At 49.9% G+C, this 20357-nt stretch overlaps 10 protein-coding genes across 10 annotated transcripts; 7 read left to right on the top strand and 3 right to left on the bottom strand.

Annotated features, from left to right (window-relative positions):
- Positions 1–231: 231 nt before the first annotated feature.
- N7508_003563 (ribosome biogenesis protein RRS1) lies at positions 232–973 on the top strand (the record flags this gene model as incomplete). The annotated part of the gene is made up of 2 exons (XM_058461629.1): positions 232–293; positions 376–973. 2 exons carry the CDS (start codon positions 232–234, stop codon positions 971–973), a joined length of 660 nt encoding a protein of 219 aa, XP_058322206.1.
- Positions 974–1981: 1008 nt separating this feature from the next.
- On the bottom strand, positions 1982–3961 carry N7508_003562 (uncharacterized protein; the record flags this gene model as incomplete). Its single annotated transcript, XM_058461628.1, has 2 exons — positions 1982–3366; positions 3421–3961. The coding sequence occupies 2 exons, from the start codon at positions 3959–3961 to the stop codon at positions 1982–1984; spliced, it is 1926 nt and encodes a 641-aa protein (XP_058322205.1).
- A 1828-nt stretch (positions 3962–5789) lies between these two features.
- N7508_003561 (Rab geranylgeranyltransferase subunit beta BET2) lies at positions 5790–6897 on the top strand (the record flags this gene model as incomplete). Its single annotated transcript, XM_058461627.1, has 4 exons — positions 5790–5888; positions 5939–6224; positions 6274–6722; positions 6772–6897. The coding sequence occupies 4 exons, from the start codon at positions 5790–5792 to the stop codon at positions 6895–6897; spliced, it is 960 nt and encodes a 319-aa protein (XP_058322204.1).
- Positions 6898–7439: 542 nt separating this feature from the next.
- On the top strand, positions 7440–9281 carry N7508_003560 (uncharacterized protein; the record flags this gene model as incomplete). The annotated part of the gene is made up of 1 exon (XM_058461626.1): positions 7440–9281. One exon carries the CDS (start codon positions 7440–7442, stop codon positions 9279–9281), a length of 1842 nt encoding a protein of 613 aa, XP_058322203.1.
- Positions 9282–10668: 1387 nt separating this feature from the next.
- Positions 10669–11617, top strand: N7508_003559 (SDR family NAD(P)-dependent oxidoreductase; the record flags this gene model as incomplete). The annotated part of the gene is made up of 2 exons (XM_058461625.1): positions 10669–10732; positions 10785–11617. The coding sequence occupies 2 exons, from the start codon at positions 10669–10671 to the stop codon at positions 11615–11617; spliced, it is 897 nt and encodes a 298-aa protein (XP_058322202.1).
- Positions 11618–11762: 145 nt separating this feature from the next.
- Positions 11763–12882, bottom strand: N7508_003558 (NADP-dependent oxidoreductase; the record flags this gene model as incomplete). The annotated part of the gene is made up of 2 exons (XM_058461624.1): positions 11763–12008; positions 12064–12882. The coding sequence occupies 2 exons, from the start codon at positions 12880–12882 to the stop codon at positions 11763–11765; spliced, it is 1065 nt and encodes a 354-aa protein (XP_058322201.1).
- A 411-nt stretch (positions 12883–13293) lies between these two features.
- Positions 13294–13808, top strand: dprC (the record flags this gene model as incomplete). Its single annotated transcript, XM_058461623.1, has 2 exons — positions 13294–13608; positions 13665–13808. 2 exons carry the CDS (start codon positions 13294–13296, stop codon positions 13806–13808), a joined length of 459 nt encoding a protein of 152 aa, XP_058322200.1.
- Positions 13809–14415: 607 nt separating this feature from the next.
- N7508_003556 (uncharacterized protein) lies at positions 14416–17190 on the top strand (the record flags this gene model as incomplete). The annotated part of the gene is made up of 1 exon (XM_058461622.1): positions 14416–17190. One exon carries the CDS (start codon positions 14416–14418, stop codon positions 17188–17190), a length of 2775 nt encoding a protein of 924 aa, XP_058322199.1.
- A 481-nt stretch (positions 17191–17671) lies between these two features.
- N7508_003555 (ATP phosphoribosyltransferase) lies at positions 17672–18828 on the bottom strand (the record flags this gene model as incomplete). The annotated part of the gene is made up of 4 exons (XM_058461621.1): positions 17672–18045; positions 18105–18624; positions 18698–18749; positions 18812–18828. The coding sequence occupies 4 exons, from the start codon at positions 18826–18828 to the stop codon at positions 17672–17674; spliced, it is 963 nt and encodes a 320-aa protein (XP_058322198.1).
- A 420-nt stretch (positions 18829–19248) lies between these two features.
- N7508_003554 (40S ribosomal eS28 domain-containing protein) lies at positions 19249–20086 on the top strand (the record flags this gene model as incomplete). The annotated part of the gene is made up of 3 exons (XM_058461620.1): positions 19249–19426; positions 19575–19658; positions 19821–20086. The coding sequence occupies 3 exons, from the start codon at positions 19249–19251 to the stop codon at positions 19880–19882; spliced, it is 324 nt and encodes a 107-aa protein (XP_058322197.1). The 3' UTR covers positions 19883–20086.
- Positions 20087–20357: the final 271 nt, after the last annotated feature.

Raw genomic sequence — 20357 nt, 5'->3', positions numbered from 1 at the left:
TGAGTGGACAACCAGGGCAGGAATTGAGGACGTGGATGGTAATTGAGTGCAGTGAACAGCAACAGTCCGTGATAATTTGATGCGAAATCCGCTTCTCCCAACGGGGAAAGGCGGTCGGCTATCTTAGTCATGGCAGAAAAGTAAAGCGGCTTTGGAACTGATAACCAACTTTTTTTTCTCTGATAATACTGTCTTTCTCATTCACCACCGAAACCACCAACAAGTTTCGCAATGACTGACGTTGAGATGGCTGATACCGCCGTGGCTGCGGCCACCACCAAGGGCGAGAGACTGTACGTTTTTCCCCTTGAGAAACATGCTATCAAACCCGGAAAAAAAAACCTCGAAACAACTAAGCTAACATCCAAACTACAGCCCCATCACCGTCTCCAAGCCAACACCCTACACATTCGACCTCGGCCACCTCCTAGCCGACGACCCCAACCCTCTTGAACTCCCAGCAAACCAAAACCTAAACGCAAGCCTGAAAGCCACAGCCCGCGACGGCACCCAATGCCTCCTAAACCAACTTCTGACAACCTGCCCAATCACCTCAAGTGTGAAAGACGGCGTGCTCCTCACCCTGCCAGCACCAAACATCATGCTTCCCCGGCACAAGCCCCTGCCAACACCGAAGGCGCCCACGAAATGGGAGCTGTTCGCGCGCAAGAAGGGCATCGGCAAATACAACCAGAAGCCCGGCGCAGCAGGCATGGACAAGGAGCGCCGCCGCAAGCTGCAGTACGACGAGGAGAGCGGCGAGTGGGTCCCCCGCTGGGGATACAAGGGCAAGAACAAGGACGACGAGAACCAGTGGCTTGTTGAGGTTGATGAGAAGAAGTGGAAGAAGGAGGAGGATGCTGCTGCTAAGGGTGGTTCTATTCGTGGTATGTCGCGTACTGAGCGCAAGGAGAGGATTAGACGCAATGAGCGCAAGATGCGGTCTAATGAGAAGAGGTCGAATAAGAAATAATTGGGTATTGAGTGATATCGAGACCTCTTTTTTCTTTTTTACTTATGTTGCATTGCTTTGCTTTGCTGATTCCTTTGTGGGATTTGCGCTGCTTTGCTTTTGTTCTACTCTGGATCTGATCTCTGGCGTTGGGGCTGGGAGTCGATGTTTTATTTTCTTTTTTCATGTATTGTGGACATATACCGTGATTCATTAAAAGCACTTTAACATTGCATCTGTTGATATTTGCCATTATCCATTTATTTCCAAGGACCCAATTACCTTTTCTCTTCTACGTGGTCGTGGAGATATACGTTACGTTGAAAAGATCTTCGATGATCAAACCGAAAAGTGCCTGCCCACTTCCACTATTGTACAAAAGTCCTGTCACGAAACGCCAAGTGAAGACTAAATAAGAAAAATAAAGCAACAAAGGAGGAACAAGCCAGATCAATTAGACAAGACACCAAACAAGGCGAAGATAGAAAGAGTCAACCGCAGAGGGGAATCTGTAGATGTCGCAACATCAAAGCACAAGCACAAAAGAATTATTGCACTTCCAAAGAGATGAAGAGGAGAAATATAAAAGATGGGAGTCAAACAGGCAATCAAAAAGAACAAAACCGAACACAAGAAACAGAAGAGACAAAACGCACATGTAGTCAAACCGCCGACCATTCGCCAATGTCAGAGTAGATACCAAGAGAAAACAAGATGTACATATGGAAGAAGGGAATGGAATGAAAATGAGAATATGGGAACCGCGATCCCAAGACGCCACGATATGCACTCCGACAATGCTGGGTTGAGATCAAATCACGATGAGAATGCCAAGATGTGAGGTCGGGGATGATGGTATCGTATGCCAGAAAGGAGGAGAGGATAGAGAGATAGAGATGAGGTCAATGCAGAAACAGAACTTGTTCCGTCCTATCTGATCCTGCAGATATGACGAAAGTCGGACTAACCAGAAGGGGAGACCAAGGTCCTAGTTGGGATATTAAGATCCTGTGGTTCAAGTATCTTCATTTATATTTTGATGGGAGAGAGTGGAGGGCCAAGCTCGGGGAGCTGGGATACGCTGCGGGTGTGGGACGTCTGGATGTCCTTGGGTCGAGACTTTCGGCTTCGAGAGGTTGGCGGACGAGGGGGCTCGTCTCCGGCGCTGCTGGAGGATGAGATGGCTCGTTCGTGGCTAATGTTGGAAGCGACTTCCTCTTTGGACTGAGCGCCTTCCTGCTCCTCTGATGCCCGTTGTTCCCGCTCGTCCATCTCCTTTTCCTTCTCGAGGTACTCTTTCTCGGTCCAGCATCCTTGCCAGCAGTTCTTCCAATCACAGACCAAGAATTGGAAGCAGAATGCATCGATTTTCATGCAGGGCTGGAAACAAATGCATAGGTTGCGGTAGTCCATCTTGTTCTGATCGACATAAGAGTGGAGAAGGTTGAGGTGACAGGTGATGGCGAAGAGAAGATAGTAGTGGTAGGGTGGGAGTTTGGAAAGTTCATCTTTCAATAGTTGCGGTGCAGAAGTAGCGCCTTCGCATTTTTGAGCGATCATGTTTTGAGTCGACTTCGGGAAGAGCTCATCTGGCAGCTCACGAAGCCAAGCCTTGAAGAGTGAACCAATGGTATTGATGTCGTAGAGATCAGGCACTTCGAAAAGATCAATGTCGAATTCTGTGTCGAAACGGCGTTGCCAATGCTTCACTTCTCTGCCGCTGCCAGGAACACGGTAAAGCCCCTCTTCTTCGCATCCCTTGAAGTTCAGATAGTCAATGGAGCGGTAAGGCAAAGCGGGCATCCAGAACTCGGTCTTGTCCCGGCAGTCTTCGAGCTTCTTCGCAATGCGAGTTTTTCTCGCCTGCTCAATGAGCGGAAGGTTGATGACTGAGCACATATATGCGTCGTCGTTGATCATTTCGCGCTCGTTCGTGCTACCACTGCGGGTGATCTTGCCAAAGAAGCCCTTCCCTGCCTTTCCAATACGGTCTGCGGCACCACTGGAAGACTGCTTGAGGTTGCTGAAGAGAGTAGCTGAGGCGCCGGACACTTGGCTCAATGAGCCAGAGGCAACCATGTTCCCATGACTCCTTTCCTTGCGCAAAGAGATCATGTCGGCCTGGCGCTCAGGCGGTTGCAGGCCTCCTCGACTAGGTCGTTCGGCGCGCGCAGTAGCTGTGCGGGGTGGATTTACCGTCTCGCCTTGGTTGAACTCTTCCAGCTTGGCCAAACCTGTTGACGGACGTCGCCCAGGTGCTCTGTTGCCAGCGGCTTCGTCAACTCGGATAGAGCGAGAGCGGGTCAAAAGGTTCGCGAAGCGCTGCTTTTGCTTCTTCGGCGCGGCCGACTCCAAATCTGTACCCGTCTTCTTCATTTCTGCTGGCTGTGAACTCTTGGTTGTGGATGTCCCGTCTAGTAAAACATGGTTAGCTAATGATAGCAATGACCGCGCGCAGGGTATCATACTTGTCTTTTCTGTTGCGTTCGCACGAGCGAGTGCGCCTGGTAGATCCGGTGTTGACTCGTATGACTTGGCAGTCACCTGAGTTTTGCGATCTCTAGAACTTCCTCTGCTCTTAGGGTGCTCAGTGGAGTTTGAGTTCTCGGAGCTGTCAGACTGTTGCGCCCTGTGCGACGATTTCGGTGCTTTGAGGTTGCCGAAGAATGATTTGGATGCATCGCGCGAATGTTTCGAGTCTTTGGGAGAGGGAAAGTATTGAGGAATGGCAGTCAGACCGGGTGTTGTAGGCTCGGCGGGGGCTGTGCCAGGAGAAACGGGCAGCGTAGGGCTGGTTGCCTTGCCTGAATCTTGCGTCACAGGGCGAATCGTGGCGCCTTTGAACAACGGTGAACTTGATCCTGACTTGGGCGAACGCGGTGTCAAGGGACTCAGTCCGTCGGAACTCTGGTCACCTGGTGTGAGAGGGGATGAGATCTTCTCATTTTTGGACTCCGTCTTGACCGAGCTCAGGTCGAGGTTGGGCACGGTCGAATGTCGGTTTGGCATGTCGGGCGATCGCAGGACCCTGTCCCGAATGGATGTGAAGGTTGATAATCAAGGTTCCGGCAGATCTAGGCCTCGTGAGAACCCAGCTACAACTGGTAAGCACTGAGAGCTAGTGTGCGGCTGAGAGAGCTGCACCTGTATCAATGAGGATGGTCGAGGGGGTGAGGTTGTGAGATTGGCTGGTAGATGAAAAGGTCACAGTAGTATGGGTTATCGAGGGAGCGGGATCTAAAGCGCCAATGATACAGTCAGAATAACAGGCACATGTGAAAGAGCAGCCAAAAAAAAGCAGAGACCGCATGTGTGGTGACATGCAGAGTTGAAAGAAGCCCTTGGACAAGGCCAAGAACCAGATCGCAGAGACAATGAGTCTCTAGCAGTCACTCACCATATTATGGTTTGAGGTTGTCAGAGTCGAAGTTGCTTTCCCCCTCTTTTGGGCGCTTCGTTCAGTGATCGGCAGGGCGGAAGGGGGGGCGAGATAGGAGTGTGGACCGAGACGTGTCAAGTAACAAAGTGTAACAGACAATGGACAACAGAGAGAAACAGAACAACAGAGCAACAGAGCACCAGAGAGAAATGACAGAGAAGTTGAAGAAGGAAAGGAACTCCTGTACACCAGTTTAGCGGTACACTAGTCCGAGCACTGGAGAGCCACAATCCGAAAATTAAGAATATTGCACAAATATCAACATCTTTCTCTTTATCTTCTTTTAGTGAAATCAATCAATTCACTCTATAAATCCGGGTTTAATTTCCTTTACATCTCTGGTTTCTATTCAGGGGCAGACGTCACTCATCCAAGGGACGCCCACGGTTGGAACCCGAATACGCATCTATTCAGACAGTGTGGACATAACTGTGAAATGTAGCCTTGGAAGCAATTATAGCTCCGAGTTGTGTTACATGTGCAAAATGGCATTGGCTCGCGTCACCTCCAGCTCGGACAATGGATCCCTACGGGACTGAGAGTTAAAGGAAAGAAGCACGGTGAACGGAGTACTTTGTGATCAGAGGCCTCTCCACTTTAACCACTGGGTCTGGCAGTTGGAGCCACGGGCGGGATGATGTGCTTGCCTTACGTTGCTCGAGTCCTGGCTTGCCATTGGTCGGGGCAAATGTCGAGTCAATCCTATTTATTCATACCATGGTTGTTTATAGATCTCTCGATCATGACCTATGTATGTGGAAAGGATGAAGTAATTGAAGTAATAAACAATAGGCAGTCATATCATATTATTACACTGTGGTACTCTGGTACAGTGGACTTCGGATCAGGGGCAGTTCCCACAGAAGCGTTTTGAGACCCTCCACTTTTTTTTCTAAATTAATTTAGCCGGGGTTTCGGGGCCTTGTCCTACATCGCTTGACCATGGATGCCTGTGGGGTTCTCGTTTTAGAAACAACTTCCATTGCCTACAATTGGGATCACGGTGTACAAGGAATTATGTCTTTGTTAGTCATGAATTTAACACATGATACATCTTCTACAGTGTATGTATATGTACATGTCTAAGATATGACGGGATTGATCTATAATTATATTGCGAGTAACACACCGAGGATCCATCCTATCTGAAACATGTTGAGACGTCAAACTAGTTTATGTAATTACCGCTATACCCAAAACAGGTAATTCACGTGAGGGGGTGACTAAAACCCGAAAAATCGCACACTACGCCACAAACTCCCTGCATCCATGTGCAAGCCACCAGTCTAACTGTAAACATCTAGCTTGGATAGATTCACCGCCCTATGGTCTCAGCTCTCAGATCTACTAACCCCCTCCAATCATCATCCTCCTTTCTAAACTTCAGCCCCCATCAACATGGCTTTAGTATCGGGCCCGGGGAGGGCTGGGGGTAGCCCCGCAGATACGGAACTGCACTCCGTGAAACATGTGACTTACATCAAGAACCTGGACACTGTGCGTGCTCCTTGAAAAATAACGCGTCGGGCGCGTCTGACGGATCATAGAGGAAGGATGAACTGGAATACTGGCTGACCGAGCACCTGCGACTGAATGGCGTGTACTGGGGTTTGACAGCTTTGCATATCTTGGGTCAACCAGATGCGTTGCCTCGAGATCAAACCATCGACTTTGTGCTGTCATGTCAAAGTGACAATGGCGGCTTCGGCGCAGCACCGGGCCATGATGCCCACATGCTCTACACCGTCTCGGCTGTCCAGATCCTCGTCACCATTGATGCTGTGGATGAACTCGAGAAGCGAGGCCGAGGCGGCAAGGAGAAAGTCGGGTCTTGTACGGCCCTCCCCTCTAACATGCTCAACAGGACACTAACCCGTCACAGTCATTGCAAACTTGCAGAATGCAGATGGCTCCTTCAAGGGAGACCATTGGGGTGAAACCGATACCCGATTCTTATATGGTGCTCTCAACGCACTATCACTGTTACGCCTTCTGGAACTAGTCGATGTCCCCAAGGCCGTTGCTCACATTCAACGCTGTGAAAACTTGGATGGCGGTTATGGTATCAGCCCTGGCGCCGAATCCCATGCCGGTCAGGTGTTCACCTGTATCGGTGCCCTGGCTATCGCTGGCCGCCTGGATCTAGTGAACAGGGATCGTTTAGGGGCCTGGCTCAGTGAAAGACAGATCGAAAGTGGCGGCTTCAATGGTCGACCAGAAAAGCTGGCAGATGCTTGCTATAGCTGGTGGGTTGGATCAAGTCTTGCCATGATTGACCGTCTGCACTGGATTGATGGAAAGAAGCTTGCTGCATTTGTACTACAATGTCAGGTTAGTTGACCCTTTCGAAATGATATGAGACAAGGCTAACAGTACCTAGGACCCTGATGCTGGAGGCTTCGCAGATCGACCAGGCAACATGGTTGATGTTTATCACACACACTTTAGTCTTGCGGGTTTAAGTCTGTTGAAGTTCGAAGGTCTAGAGGAGATCGACCCTGTTTAGTGAGTTGGTCTTGCACGTGACATGGGATGAATGTTAACCTCATCTAGTTGTATGCCTAAATCCATTACCAAAGGCCTGGGATTATAAAGTGTCTGAGAGAATCAATGCCCAAAAGAGCCAATGTCTTGAGGTGAATTGTTTCAAATTACATACTACCCTCCCGCAATCTAATAACCCGTGAATGTTCTCTTCCCATGGACCACGGGATACAATGCGGGAGGAGATCAAAGCCACTTTGACTTATTCCGCTTCATATCCCCCCACAATGGCCTAAGGCTGTTAAGACATCGTGGTACATACAATAGGATAGTGAATTACATTGACGTTCACAGACATTGACTCAAACCCGTTGAACCTGTCCCGTGACCGGCTCCTTCCAAACTGTAGATTGGCAGAAAAGGGCAAGAACACAAAGCGCATGTCACGCTTGTTTACCTTTCCTGCCTCCATCGCTCTTTCGACAACTTCACTACTTACCGCACGTGCTCTTAACAAATAATTCTACTACTTCCATTGCGTCCGGTCTTTTGTCTCTTGGAGCAATGGATGCTTCTCTCCAATGCATCGTTTGCCCTGGGCAGCCCCGATTCTGTGATAGCTCCCATTTGTTAACCCACGTTGGCTCCAAGGCTCATTTGTCCCATTCATTCAAACTCACCGTCCGCAGTCACGACGAACACGAAGCCGCTGAACTTCTCGGGGAGTATGAACTCTGGTCCAAAGCAAATGACATCCCCCGGCAGTTGGCCGAGCGCATGTCCAACAAACAAGCCCGTAACAAGAAGAGAAAGTCGGAAGACAACAACAAAAAACCCCCTCCAAAGAAACGTGCCACTGATGCCTCTGTTTCAACTCTTTCAACCCTCATTTCTGATTGTATTGATCCTCGCTTGAAGCGCATGTCCAACAAACAAGCCCGTAACAAGAAGAGAAAGTCGGAAGACAACAACAAAAAACCCCCTCCAAAGAAACGTGCCACTGATGCCTCTGTTTCAACTCTTTCAACCCTCATTTCTGATTGTATTGATCCTCGCTTGACTGATCCATTACTTGGAAAACATGAAGACATAGAACATGCTACGTTTACACCCGTCAATACTCCAAAGGGGTCAACCACTATGGTCATAAGTGCACTCTCCTCCACCGGTCCTTTCCTTCGCTCCGGTCGATTCTCCAACGACTGGCAATCCGTGGGCACACCACTTCCAATGAACAGCGACTACCCTGCCCTGCCCGTGACACCCACTCGGCCCCGAAACCGACGAAAGCCCGAAGAGATTGCCTGGACATTCTCTCGAGACACTCCCAAGCGCCTTGTGGTCTCTCTTTCCCACGCATCTGGTGGCGTCGGGGGCAAGGCTCGTGCTGATGAAATTGCAAGACTCAAAGGCGTTCTGTGGCCCGGCATGGATGTTTTTGACTCTGCTACACTGAAGATGAAGCTTAAGCGCAATCAGAAGAAAGACGGTTCCTCGCTGAGGAGAATGGAATCGAGTTCCAAGAACGTGAAACCCCTTGAACAGGTCTTTTCTCCATCCGGTACTCTTCGATCGGTCCGTGAGATTACGGGCAATGTTGAAATCCACAGCCCACTGAAAGGAGAGAGTCCGATTCCCCGGCGTCACTTCAACCGCCCCAGAAAACCCACATTGGAACAAATTGACCCTAACGTGCTCCGTGCCGTGGACAAGAAACGCGCGAAGACTGCCAGACACAAAGATGCCAAGAATACCAAAAAACCCCCCAAGGGACCAAGCAGATCCCCTCGTTGGTATCAGCGCACAGCAGATGATGTTGTATCCTTCACAGGTGAAGATGGTGAAATGGGTCTTGCTGTCCGAGCATTTGGAAAGAAGTCACAGAATGGCTTCAGTATTTTCACAGATGAAGATGACCACAAATTCTCCCCCAAGGACCAAGAGCGATCCCGTTCTACTTATTTTGATACACTGACTCCCGTGCGTCTTGCTTTGGACGGAAAGTCAAACGCCTTTGGCATGCATGGCTCGAAGATTGGAATTGGGAAAACCGCAGTCGACAAGGAGAACATTGAGCCCATTTTGGATCCCCATGGTCGCATCGATGCTCACAGCTGGCACTCACCATTTGCCAAGCGTGCTGCTGCTGACAGAACTGATCTCTCGCCCGAATACTTCTTTGATGAGTCGGTGCTTGACACATACCAGGACTTCAACAAGAACGGATACAATGCCAACCCCCTGCTCGCCCCTGCCAAGGGCCCCAGCTACGACCCATATGACCACAGTCACATGAACCAGACTAACTGGCAATCAATGGGCCACCCTGCCCCATCTGAGGAGACCATCTCCGAAGGAGATCAAAACGACTTCTCTTTCATCTATCTCCCTAAGAACACTGACTAAATCAAGGAACCCCAAGATGTGATGCTACGAGCACTTTGTGGAGGAGCAATGAAAAACAAGGAACGAAAATCAACAATGACGGAATTGAGACTGGTAGCTTTATCATTCTCCCGTGGCTTGGGAACTATGTATCTATTCATACCTATACTTTGTTATGGTGTTTTGTGGGTATCAATTTGTATTTTTTTCCCATCGGGGAAGGCTGTGTATTACTCTGTACACTAGCATGTGTACACTAGCATGCTTAAACGTTTGTATGAATATGAGCACTGTGGATTATGGTTTCTCCAGAGGAACCTGGACGTTAGACTCCTACTTCCACGTGGTGTCAAGAAGATCTGCCTCGTGCTGAAAGACATGCTTGATCATTCAGTTTCCCGACCCATCTACAGCCATCTTCAGCAACGTATATTTCTCTTTCTACCATTCGACAAGCCCATTCATCAAACTATACATATCTAATACTAGATTAGATTGCTATCTAAGGCACGTTACCCGAAAGACGTTGTGCTTGTGCGCTGAGGGAAGATGTAGTGGTCACATTCGGCTCAGTTCTAGGTATGTTCAATCCATGCAGGAACATTTTCGCCACTGTCTAGAACCAGTAGATCAGTGATTCAAGGTAAAGGTCGCAACGATGGCTGATTTGCGAGATATATGGTCTGGATATTGGTGGTCCGGATCGAATGTAGGGTGCGTGTAAGCTCTGCATGCAGGATATATCTGAACTTTGAAGTCTGAGTATACAACACAAAGAGGACCATACCAATTCTACGCCGCTCTATCTAATAAGGCAAGTCATTAGTCTTAATGCTATTTCCTGTGCGGTTGAAGTATCAAAATGCATGTTGGCCGAGGTCGACATAGTTATTACATCATTCTGATATGACACCTCCAAGGCTATTAAAACAAGCTCCTGTCTTACACAATAAAACAGGGAATACTGGATTAACTTTATCTAGAGCGATGTTCATGACTGGCTACTGAAAGATCCACGTTTTTACGAAATAGGTCGACTCCCTGTCATAGAATGATCCACGTCGACGGAAGGCGACCAGTCACTAAGTTAACTTATGACCTGCACATGAATGAACTCGTGTTTGGAACAGGCAAGATTTCACAAGAACAGGTTTTAGGTTCCAAAATATTCCACGTTTAATGATTGTCCTAAAAGCTTTATCTTCCCATATATAAACCCACGTCGACTTCAGCAACCATGTTTCCGATTCATATCCCAAATCGACGAATTGTTCCGTCTCTTTGTTTGAAGAATATTCAGAGATCGCTATTTCCATCAGCTGCTCTAAGAAAATTTTCTCCCTGTCCAGTATCACGCCAATTTGTGACCACACCCGCACGAACGTTCCCAGTCTCAAACAACACCAAAATGGAAGCCCAACAAAGCAACCAAAGCTTCAAGCTTGAAAATCTGTTCAATGTCAAAAATAAAGGTAAACCACGCAACCCTGAGTAATTTCAACAATAATCTAAGAAACCTCAAAGTGGCCCTAATAACAGGCGGCGGCTCAGGCATAGGCCTAATGGCAACCCAAGCCCTAGCCGTAAACGGCGCAAAAGTCTACATAACAGGTCGAACAGAAGAAAAGCTCGACAGAGTAGCAGAGCTGTACAGCAAAGACATCCCGGGCGAAATCATCCCCCTCACAGCCGACATCACCAAAAAGACCGAGATCGACAACTTAGCCAAAGAGATCTCGTCCCGTGAAGGCCACCTTTCAATCTTGATTAATAATGCCGGCATCGCCAACGAATCCCAAGAAACGGAACACGAAGACGCGGGCAAACTCCGCGAATCGCTATTCGAAGATTCAAACGCGACATTCGCTCAATGGGACGATGTCTTCCGAACGAATGTCTCCCAGCTCTTCTTTATGACAACCGCCTTTCTCCCGCTTCTTCAGAAAGGATCTGAAGCAGAGATCAACCATGGATGGTCGAGTACAGTGATAAACACGACATCCATTTCGGGTATCGTGAAGGTATCACAGCACCACTTCGCATACAACGCATCCAAAGCAGCGGCCATTCATCTGACGAAAATGCTGGCGCATGAGGTTTCCAGTTCGAATTTGAAGATCCGTGTTAATCATATTGCGCCGGGTGTTTTCCCCAGTGAGATGACTGCTGGGGCGAGTGATGAGAAGCAGAAGAATTTCATTCCTGCTGAGAAGTATGAGAAGAAGGTTCCTGCATCTAGGCCTGGCAGGGATGAGGATATGGCTAGTGCTGTGCTGTTCGCGACTACGAATCAGTATTTGAATGGACAGAGTGTTGTTGTTGATGGGGGGTATGTTCTTGCTGCTGGGTCTTTGTGAGATATTGAGCTTCAGGTGGATATGAGCCTTTTCTAGTTCAGTTTGATTGAAAATTGAATAATCTTTTGTGTTAAGATTTGCCTATGCAATATGTAAAACACTCTCCAATCTTTCGATTGAATCGTTCAAATGCACCGGATTGAGATCACAGTTTGGACTTTGTAGCCAGGGTCTCGCTGATTGGTGCAACCTCCACCATCATCTTGCCAGTGTTGACACCGGCATAGAGATCAATCAAAGCCTTGGGCGCCGCCTCAAGACCCCCAGGAACGATATGCTCCTTGCGCTTGAGCTTACCCTGGGACAACCAGGATGCCAGCTCCTTCAGGGCAGTGGGATACTTCTTCGCATAATCAAAAACAATGAAGCCCTTGATAGTGATACGTTGCGACTGCCAACAGTTAGCCAAAGCCTACAAGAACCCAAACCCCAAGAACAGAACTCACAATGACAGTCATAAAGCTAGCCGGACCCTGCGGCTTAGCAGAGTTATACTGACTGATAGCACCACAAATTACAAAGCGCGAGTCCCTCGCAGCACGCGCAAGACAAGCATCAAGAATTTCACCGCCGGTATTATCAAAGAAAACATCAATATACTCAGGCGTAGCCTCCTTAAGCTGCTTCTTCCAATCGGCATCCTTATAATTGACCGCCGCATCAAAGCCAAGATCCTTAACGAGGAACTCACACTTCTCCTTACTACCCGCCAAACCAACCACCCTCTTGGCACCCTTAATGCGCGCAATCTGACCAGCAACCATACCAGTCGCACCCGCAGCCCCAGAAACAACAACCGTATCCCCAGCCTTCGGCTGCCCAACCTCAAGCATACCAAAGTAGGCCGTCAGGCCCGTCATACCGAGAACGGACATGGCATCTGTGGGACGGCCGCCGGCCGGCAGGGCCACCTTCTCGGCTTCCTTGGCACCTACCAGGGCATATTCTTGCCAGCCAGAGTAGGCAACGACCCAGTCGCCGGCGTTGTATTGGGATGCGAGGTCGCTGCCAACGGAAACGACCTGTGCGATGCTCTGGCCGCGCATTACGGCGCCTTGTTCGACTGGTGCGATGTAGGAACGTTTGGCTGTAAGCCATTGGCGCATGGCTGGGTCGAGAGAGAGATAGTGCACGCGCACGAGGATTTTGTCTGCGGGCACATTTTGCGGTTTGGGCGTTGTGTTCACGCGGAAGGTTCCTGTTGTCAGGGAGGGATCGATGGCCGGGGCTGGCGGGGTGGTGTAGATGATTTGTTTGTAGGACATTTTGGACTGTATCTGGAGATAGAAAAGTGGTTATAGAGATAGATTCAAAAAGAAAATGGGGAGGGAGGGCGTTGAAGAAAAGGGAGTCTGGGGTATCGGAGAGGCTCCCAGATTAGGAAAACTGCTCCTATACCTCGGCTCGGATATGATTATTGATACTTTTATGCAGTGTACATTTCTGTGACTCACTGGGGTATAAGTGATGCAGGATACTCCAAGTAGAATACAACTGCCACTGCTATAGCTCACATACTTCGTAGATTGTAGATCGAGTAACCTCCCTTTGCTCATCCTGACGTCATCGACAAGTATAAATCAAGACCAACTCGCTCGGCTCTCTTTCTTCGACTGTAATCATTTAAACCCACTCTGTATATCTACTCTGTATATTGCATACATATATCCTTCAATATGAATAACGAAACATACGAACCAACTCAACGAACCCACACCAATGTCGCTGGCGGTTCCTCAACAGGCTCCGCCGGCATCCCGACGGGTATGAGGGATTCACAATCTACCTATGATCCCTCAACAAAGGGGTATAACCCTTCAACTGGAGCAAGCTACGAAAAGCCGCCAGTCCCTCCACGCACAAACCATGCAACAGAGCATGCAGCGACACACGATCAACCCTTCACTACGACAGATAAGAGCTCTATGGCGGGGTCAAAGGCTGGCGATAACCTCGGTCACGGAGTTATGGGAGCTGCGGCTTCTGTTCATGTAAGTTCACCGCTTAGATCTAGTTCCTCTGATACAGTCTAATTGTCTTCCTGTAGGGTGCTGGAGAATCCCTGCGCGGAGCCCTGAATACAGCTGTTGACCGGGCTTTCGGATCCAATGATGGGGCGGAGCGGAATGCTGAAATCGCCCGTAAAGGCGAGGAGGAGATTCGATCGGGGCAGTTCAAGGGGCGGGGTTGATTAGATTGTGTATGATAGAGCTAGTGTAGACTTAGACATGTATAATGCGATGTTCCATAATGTTGATCGTTGAAACCTTGAAATCTGATGTGAGATGTCATCATCACGACGATCTAGTAGGAAATAGAGTCTCGGTTATATAGACCAAAGATAAATGTGCATAGAAGTGCATAGAACAGGATTGGAACATCAGGTAGCAGAATTTCATATGATCGTCGACATGCCCGGGTTGACGGAAATTAGGGCATCGATCTCCCGACTTCAACCACGGACATAGATCGTGGAGAAGACAAAGCAACAAGCTGCAAGTACAGGCTAAGCATTTGCCCAGATACCTTCATATCAAGGCTCCCGAACAAAATACCAAACGGACATCGCCTTCCGGGCGACCCGAGTAGGCTGTGCTGGTGGAACCCACTGTTTCCGGCCAATTTATAAGAAAAGAAAATTAACAACCTACACATATTTACTTGAAGTTCACTGCATTATAATCTGCATCAGCGCCCAATTTGAAGTTCTGCATATTTATACGCCCGGGCCACATTACATCACCGTCTCGCACACCCGTATATGTTCGACCTCATGCTCTGAGAGCTCTATATTCCAGATGACTTCAATCGGCAATTCCCCAGAGGCACTGGCTCCGCCGAAGCACCAAGCATTATACTCCTCCGAGTCGTCCCCGAACATCGCTGCCTCAGACTCCCCCTCACAATACTCGTCCTTCTCCAGCTCCGACAGCGATGATCCGGTTCCCCTCTCCGTCGCAGACGCCGACGAAGATGCAGCTGGCGATGTGGTCGGGGTCAGCATTGGCCGCCAACAAAGCCGCATGAAAGCACGCGCAACACCCCTAGAAGAGAAGAACCGCATGTTGGAGAAGCAGGGGGAATATTTCGCAACGATCCCGGATACAGTCGGCGAAGATGGCCTCTTCGCATCGCAAATCACCGCCGAGCCGGAGCCCGTGGAACCCGTGTCCGAACCCGACGTACAACGAAAAGAGCGCACGAGTCCTTCTCTTCAGGCGCAGCCGCAGCGCCGTGTCCAACATGGTCCCCGTAGTGATCTTTTTGCTCCGGGTGCGGGCAAGCCCCTGGCTACGGCGGAGCATAAGGACACGGCTGTGAGCCATCGAACCAGTTTTGTTGGTAACTTGTTGAAGACGTCTTTGCCTCGTCGGCCGCGGGCTTGGTCTGGCGAGTTGAAGAAGTTCTTGCCGGACTTGGCGTCGCTGAGAAAGCGGCCTTCGCTCTCGTTTCGCGGCTCGGGGAATGGGCAGAATCGGTCGCGTAGCCAAACTGTGGCACCTGCTGCTAAGAAGAACTTGGAGCAGAAGAGAACCTCGTCGCTGGATCGGCGGTCTCCGTCTTCACGGCGGGGGCCAAGGGGACCTAATGGATTCAGCAATGACGATGATGGAGAAGCAAACCAGGCACTTTCTGAGCTGCGGTCGCCTGATGGAACCTCGGCCGCGAAGCATTCTTTTGCTCGACGCCCCAGCACTGCTATGCCAGGTCGGCCACCGAGTCTGAGGAGGTCATCCTCTGATCAATCGCTATACCTGCGCGCTTCGTCAACGGCATCATCTCTGGAGCAGCGACCATTATACGAGAATGTGCACTCTCAGGTGAACAGCAGATTCAAGGCGATCAAGGATAGTTTCCAAGATTCGAGTAGCAAGCTACTCAGCATGCCGACTCTTCATGACATTCGCTCAGATTGGGGTTCGCGTCAGTTCTTGCCGGAGCTCGGTAATGGCTCACATTCTACTTTTAATAGCAATGACAATAAAGAAACATCCCAGCGAACTGCGAGCCCGCCACCTCCACGGAACAATACCAACCCCACACATCCCATTTTGGAAGAAGCCATGGCTGAACTCACGGGTGATGTTGTCATTCTGGGAGGATATCGAGGGTCAATCCTGCGGTCGGCCAAACCGCCTCAGCGACAGCTTTGGGTTCCCATGAAGGTTGGCTTGAATCTGCGAAAAGTGGATCTAGAGGTCGGTCTGAACCCAGAGGATGAAGAGCGCATGGAAGAGACAATCATCCCATCAGGTGTTCTCTCCCATGTTGGACCTGTGGACGTCTGCCGACGATTAATGAAGCGACTGCGCAAGAGCGACAATGCCCAGCATGGAGACCTCCGTGTTCATGATTACGGCTACGATTGGCGATTGAGCCCTGAGCTTCTGTCCCGCAGACTTATCGCTTTCCTAGAGGGGTTGCCCTGTAACCAGCCACAACCAGAAGGCTCCGAGGCACCCCGTGGAGCGACAGTCATTGCCCACAGCCTGGGAGGCCTCATAACCCGACACGCAGTCAACGAACGACCGGACCTCTTCGCGGGTGTCGTCTACGCAGGTGTACCCCAGCACTGCGTAAATATCCTCGGACCCCTCCGCAACGGCGATGACGTCCTGCTCAGCTCCCGCGTCCTTACAGCACAAGTAAACTTCACCTTCCGCACCAGCTTCGCCCTCCTCCCAGAAGACGGGCACTGCTTCATCGACAAGCAAAGCAAGGAAGAATTCCGCGTCGACTTCTTCGACGCCAACACCTGGGACGAGCACCGTCTCTCGCCATGCATAGCCCCAGCCCTCCCAACAAACGGCAGCCTAACAAACCGCGGCCTAAAAGACCTACCCATCATTGGCAAGCGCTTCTCCATGCCTCCGCGCGATGATTCAGACGAATCTCTCGTCCAAGAGGCCAGCAACCTCTCAGACACTCACCAACAACCAGTTTCAACAACAGACAAGGACATAACAGCCCGCAACCCTCCCCATCCATCCGCCTACCACGCACCAATCCACTCAAACACAACCCCAACCCCGTCTTCAGTGGCAGCCTACGCATCGGAAAAGGCCCACGGCGCCACGCACTTCCCAGCAGACGGACTAGTAGGACCAGTGCAGCATCCCCGCGGCAGCTCAGCAACAACAAAAGCAGCAACAACAAGCACAATCCCACGCGGCGCAGCAATAGAATATCTCCAACGCACGCTCTTCGAAACAAAACGCTTCAAATCAAACCTTGCTTTCAGACCAACTCACCACTCAGAGAATAAGTACCCGCCAGTAGCAGTGTTATACGGTAAAACCGTACCGACAGTCTACGGCGCACGGGTCGTCTCCCGCGAAGGCATTAAGCACATTGATGCGTATGATGATCTGGCATTTGCGGCTGGTGATGGTGTTTGTCTTGCCTCGGCTGCTATGCTCCCGCCTGGATATCGGATTATCAAGGATGGGTTGGTTAAGAGTGATCGGGGGCATGTTGGATTGCTTGGGGATCTTGAGGGAGTCGGGCAGTGTCTGAGAGCTATTAATAGGGGACGGAAGGAGGGTGTTGGGCTTGGTGAGAAGGAATTGTGATTGATGTGACGTGTGGTTGAACGTTTCTTTTGATTTGTTGATTTATGCTTGATGATACCAATGGCTTGCGCTTATGATTTACAGGTTTATGTGGTGGGTTTGGGTTTTGGACATGATTTATGTTCTGGAGATTGAGATGAGTATATACGTTTAGATAGCTCTTGTACAGTGACAAGATGATGATATTATCTCTCGAATTAGGAAATACACGGTAAACATGAAGTGGAAGGAATTATAAGATGAATAGAATCATTTTTTGTTACAACCCAATGCCCTTTTATGCATGTATCTGCATTCGAAACAGACTAAATGCTTTTGCCTCAGTCCAAGTCTCATCGGAACAAAAGAGACAATCCCGCGGAACGAAAAGGAAATAAAGGAATCCAAGAACATCCAAAAATATATAGCGTACGAAAAAGACAACCAATCATGAGAAAAATGCTAGAAAGTACCAACAAAAAAAATCAAGTCATCAAAGTCTTTAATCCGTGCGCGAGTTGGCAATGTTCAAAACCAAGATATCAGTAGCGCCGACCTTAATCAGCTCATCCATTACCGTAGCAATGCGCTTCTTCTCAACCATTGAGCTGACAGCAACCCAGTTCTCCTCCTCGAGGGCGGTGATGGTGGGTGCGCGCTTGCCGGGGGTAACCTTGGAGGCAGTGGGCAGCTGAGTACGGGGGATGTTGTACTGGCAGAGGACGAACTTCTGGGCGGTGATGACACCGCGGATGCGGGAGGTGAGGAGGTTGAGGATGTCGCTGTTGGATTCGCGGGCCTTGACTAGTACAGCGGTACTGGAGACGACGGTATCGATGGCCTTGAGGCCGGCGGCCTTCATGGTCTCACCGGATTCTGATGAATGGATAAGCATACTTCCAAGTAAACCAATGCCGAGCAGGAAGATTACATACCAACTAGATCGACAATACCATCCGCAACACCGAGAGCGCAAGCAGCCTCGACACTGCCGCCGACATATTTAATGTTAGTCTTGAGCTTTTCGCCCGCCTCCGCACCCTCAAGCTGGCGGAAGAACTGCTCAGTGAGCGCAGTGAAGCTGGTCACGACGTTGCGGCCAACAAGCTGCTTGGCCTCGGTCATGTCGCCCTTCTCGGGGACCTGGACCTGCAGCTTGCAGCCGCCGAAGCCGAGATCGAGAATCTCCTCAACGCCGGAGACTTCGCCAGCCGGCAGGGTGGCATCGTGCTCAGCGACCTGGTCGCGGCCAGTGATACCGAGGTCAACGCGGCCCTCACCGACGAAGGTGGGGATGTCGGCGGCGGGCAAGAAGATCAGCGCAATGGGCAGGTTCTTGACCAGGGCGATATCGAGGCGGGTTTCACGGCGAAATTGGACATCGGAGCCGGAGAGGAGGTCTAGGGTTGCTTGTTGAAGACGTCCTTCTGTAGAGTGGGATGTTTCGTCAGCATGCTGTTCTTGTTCTTCTTTGTTCTTTATTTCTGATCCGTGGGAGTGTCGCGTAGACTCTATGAGTCATTATCACGACTTGGTGAGACTTGCTCTTGGGGACGGCGAAAAGGAGACGGCCCTCGAGGCTGATTGGAGTCATACGGTCAGCGTAATGCGCAATGGTGATTTTCAATTGGGGTTGACTCACTGGTTGACGAGATCCATTGCGATTGAGCGATTGAGCGCGGAGCTTTGCTTCGAGAGGGTCGGAGGTGGTATATAATGGGGATTTAAGAAAAAGAACCCAAAGAATCAATTGCGAGAATAAGATAAGAGTCAGAGGCACACCGGAGCTCAGAAATTGGAGGGGCAGATCCGAACTAACTGCGGGACCGGAGATTGTACGGGAAGTCAGGGAAGAGAGCACTGGCCCACGTGATACTTGCAGCCAATTGCTTCAATTCGATCGATCTTATATACTTGGGAGGCTCAAAGTAATTGGCGCAACCACATCCAGTCAGATTGCGCCCGTATACGTAAAAAAAAAGTTCTGCCTGAGGTGGATAAATGCCTCAGGTTGAGACATGACTAACCAGGTGCCATATTGCTGACTCATTGAATGCCTGACGGCTCAGGTGTCCAGCCCTGAGCCCTCGCGTAATTTGCACGAACCCACACAAGGCAAATTCATCTTCAACATTCCCTTACACCCGTCCAACCAACTCCAACCCTCGAGCTCAACGCCCTCTCCCTTCCGACAAGATGGATTCCAGCAAGCAGCCCGTTAAGCTCGTCAAGGTGACCCGTGTCCTCGGCCGCACCGGTATGTGCCATTCCTGAGTTTTTGAAGCTCAAAATCCACATTTCGATATCCGCGGGGTTCTACCCATGCGCCCCCGATCGTCGCCCGTCAAAAGAATATGAAAGCTAGAATTTGGAGGAACAACAATGGCTAATTGGATTTCTTATAGGATCCCGTGGTGGTGTTACTCAGGTCCGCGTCGAGTTCATGGACGACACCTCCCGTTCCATCATCCGTAACGTCAAGGGCCCAGGTATGCGATATTGATTTCCTCCCAGTCGTCTCTCGATTATGCACATATCAAGAGGAGGAACACATGGCTTTCTTCACAATTGAAGAGCCACATGTCGGAATATGAAATTTCGGGGATCGACACACAAAACTTCAACGAATCACAAACTAACCTCTCCACCAGTCCGCGTTGATGACATCCTGTGCCTCCTCGAGTCCGAGCGCGAGGCCCGCCGTCTCCGTTAAAAACAGCCAAAACGAAATTTCGCTCGCGTCTATTTTGTCTCTTTTCTTCTCTCGCATATCCCTCACGACCGGTTTTTCATGATCACTCTTCGGCCAAAAACGTGTCCTCCGCCTTTCTTCTTTGCCGTACCTTCAACCTCCCAAACTTCCCAGCCCTAAATTGCCGCGCTGCCCATCTTCCCGCCTATCGACTGTCGCCTTTTTATCCGATGTATCGACTGGATGTGAATGTATGGGTGGAATGACTTTTTGGTGTTAAACCTTTTGCTCCAATAGTCCCGGAAGGTCGATTATGGAGAACCGAGCGCGAGAGAGAGGAGGAGAGAGTCGCAAAATTCAAGATTTAGAAAGCCTTTTTTCCCAAATATTATTGATATGAGAAACGAAATCAGGTTCTTTGCGCGAGGGCTGGTTTGTGGACTTTGTGGCAACGGTCTGGACTGGTTTCGATCTGGTGTTTTACTACATTCACACG

The sequence above is a fragment of the Penicillium antarcticum genome (genome assembly GCF_028974205.1).
Source record: "Penicillium antarcticum strain IBT 31339 chromosome Unknown utg000003l_segment0_segment0, whole genome shotgun sequence".
NCBI classification, from domain to species: domain Eukaryota; kingdom Fungi; phylum Ascomycota; class Eurotiomycetes; order Eurotiales; family Aspergillaceae; genus Penicillium; species Penicillium antarcticum.
This window is presented reverse-complemented; position numbering and strand designations above follow the sequence as displayed.